Raw genomic sequence first — 987 nt, forward strand, 5'->3', positions numbered from 1 at the left:
CTGCCAAGGAAAAAGGCACTTGAAGTCATTGACAAACATCTGGTACTGCAGATCCATGCGTGTTTTTGTTTGAAAATTTGAATATTCGATGTTTTTACTCGTACTTTTCAGAATTGGTTGTCTCACCTTTTTGCATTGACTCATTGATAGATGTATTGGCCTAAGCTTCTTATACACAAAACAAAGCAACGATTGACCAAAATGACCCAGATGCGGATACGCATGAGGAAACTTGCGTTGAAGACAAGGTATGAACTATGAAGTTGAATTGTTTGTTGTTTATTGTCTTTTAATGTGAAGGAATGCTTAATTTCTCCATAGTAAGGTCATCTCTTTGGTGCTCTAAATTGTTTATTAATTGATTTCTGCTTGTGGTTTGGAAGATATAGGGTCAGTTTGGATTGGCTTTTGAAAAAAGTACTTATTTTTTTCATCTTTTTTAAAAAGATCTTTTTTTAATAGACAAAAGCTATTTCACATTTGGATAGGTTTTTTTTTAAATTGTTTTCAAGTATTAAAAACGTCTTTTGCTTGTTTTTTTTTTAAAGCAAGGTATTAGAAAAAGCAAATAATTTTCTTTTTTTAATAAAAGTACTTCTTTAAAAAGATGTTAAAATTGAATAAAAGTACTTTTTAAACTCAAAAAAGCGAATCCAAACCAACACAAATTATGATTAGTCAAGATCTGTATGTGGGAGGAAAACATATAATTAGTTATGATTTATGAAGAAATGAAATTTTGTTGGAATGAATTTACCATTTAAATTCAATCTTGTGGACATATCAATTAAATCTGAGTGACGAAGATTGTCTACTAACAGTGAGTTTGGGTACGCATTATAGAATAATGAAATTGTATTTGATTCTGAGGCTTCATTTAGATCCAAGCTATCAATATAGTCTGATATATATGTTTAAGCAGACATAAAGTATGTGTGTGTTTTTTTGTTTTTAATTTAAAAAAAACTGTGTGGGAGAGTGTTTTTT

General features: G+C 29.5%; 1 protein-coding gene across 1 annotated transcript in view; it reads left to right on the forward strand.

Moving 5' to 3' along the window:
* Positions 1-987, forward strand: part of LOC107643534 (protein MAK16 homolog) — a gene marked incomplete at its 5' end in the record, with an annotated part of 5300 nt that overhangs the window by 1098 nt on the left and 3215 nt on the right. Inside the window, 1 exon segment of the mRNA XM_016347215.1 lies at positions 151-248. Within this exon segment, the coding sequence (XP_016202701.1) occupies positions 151-248 (98 nt within the window).

Source organism: Arachis ipaensis, chromosome B05, assembly GCF_000816755.2.
Source record: "Arachis ipaensis cultivar K30076 chromosome B05, Araip1.1, whole genome shotgun sequence".
Lineage (NCBI taxonomy): Eukaryota > Viridiplantae > Streptophyta > Magnoliopsida > Fabales > Fabaceae > Arachis > Arachis ipaensis.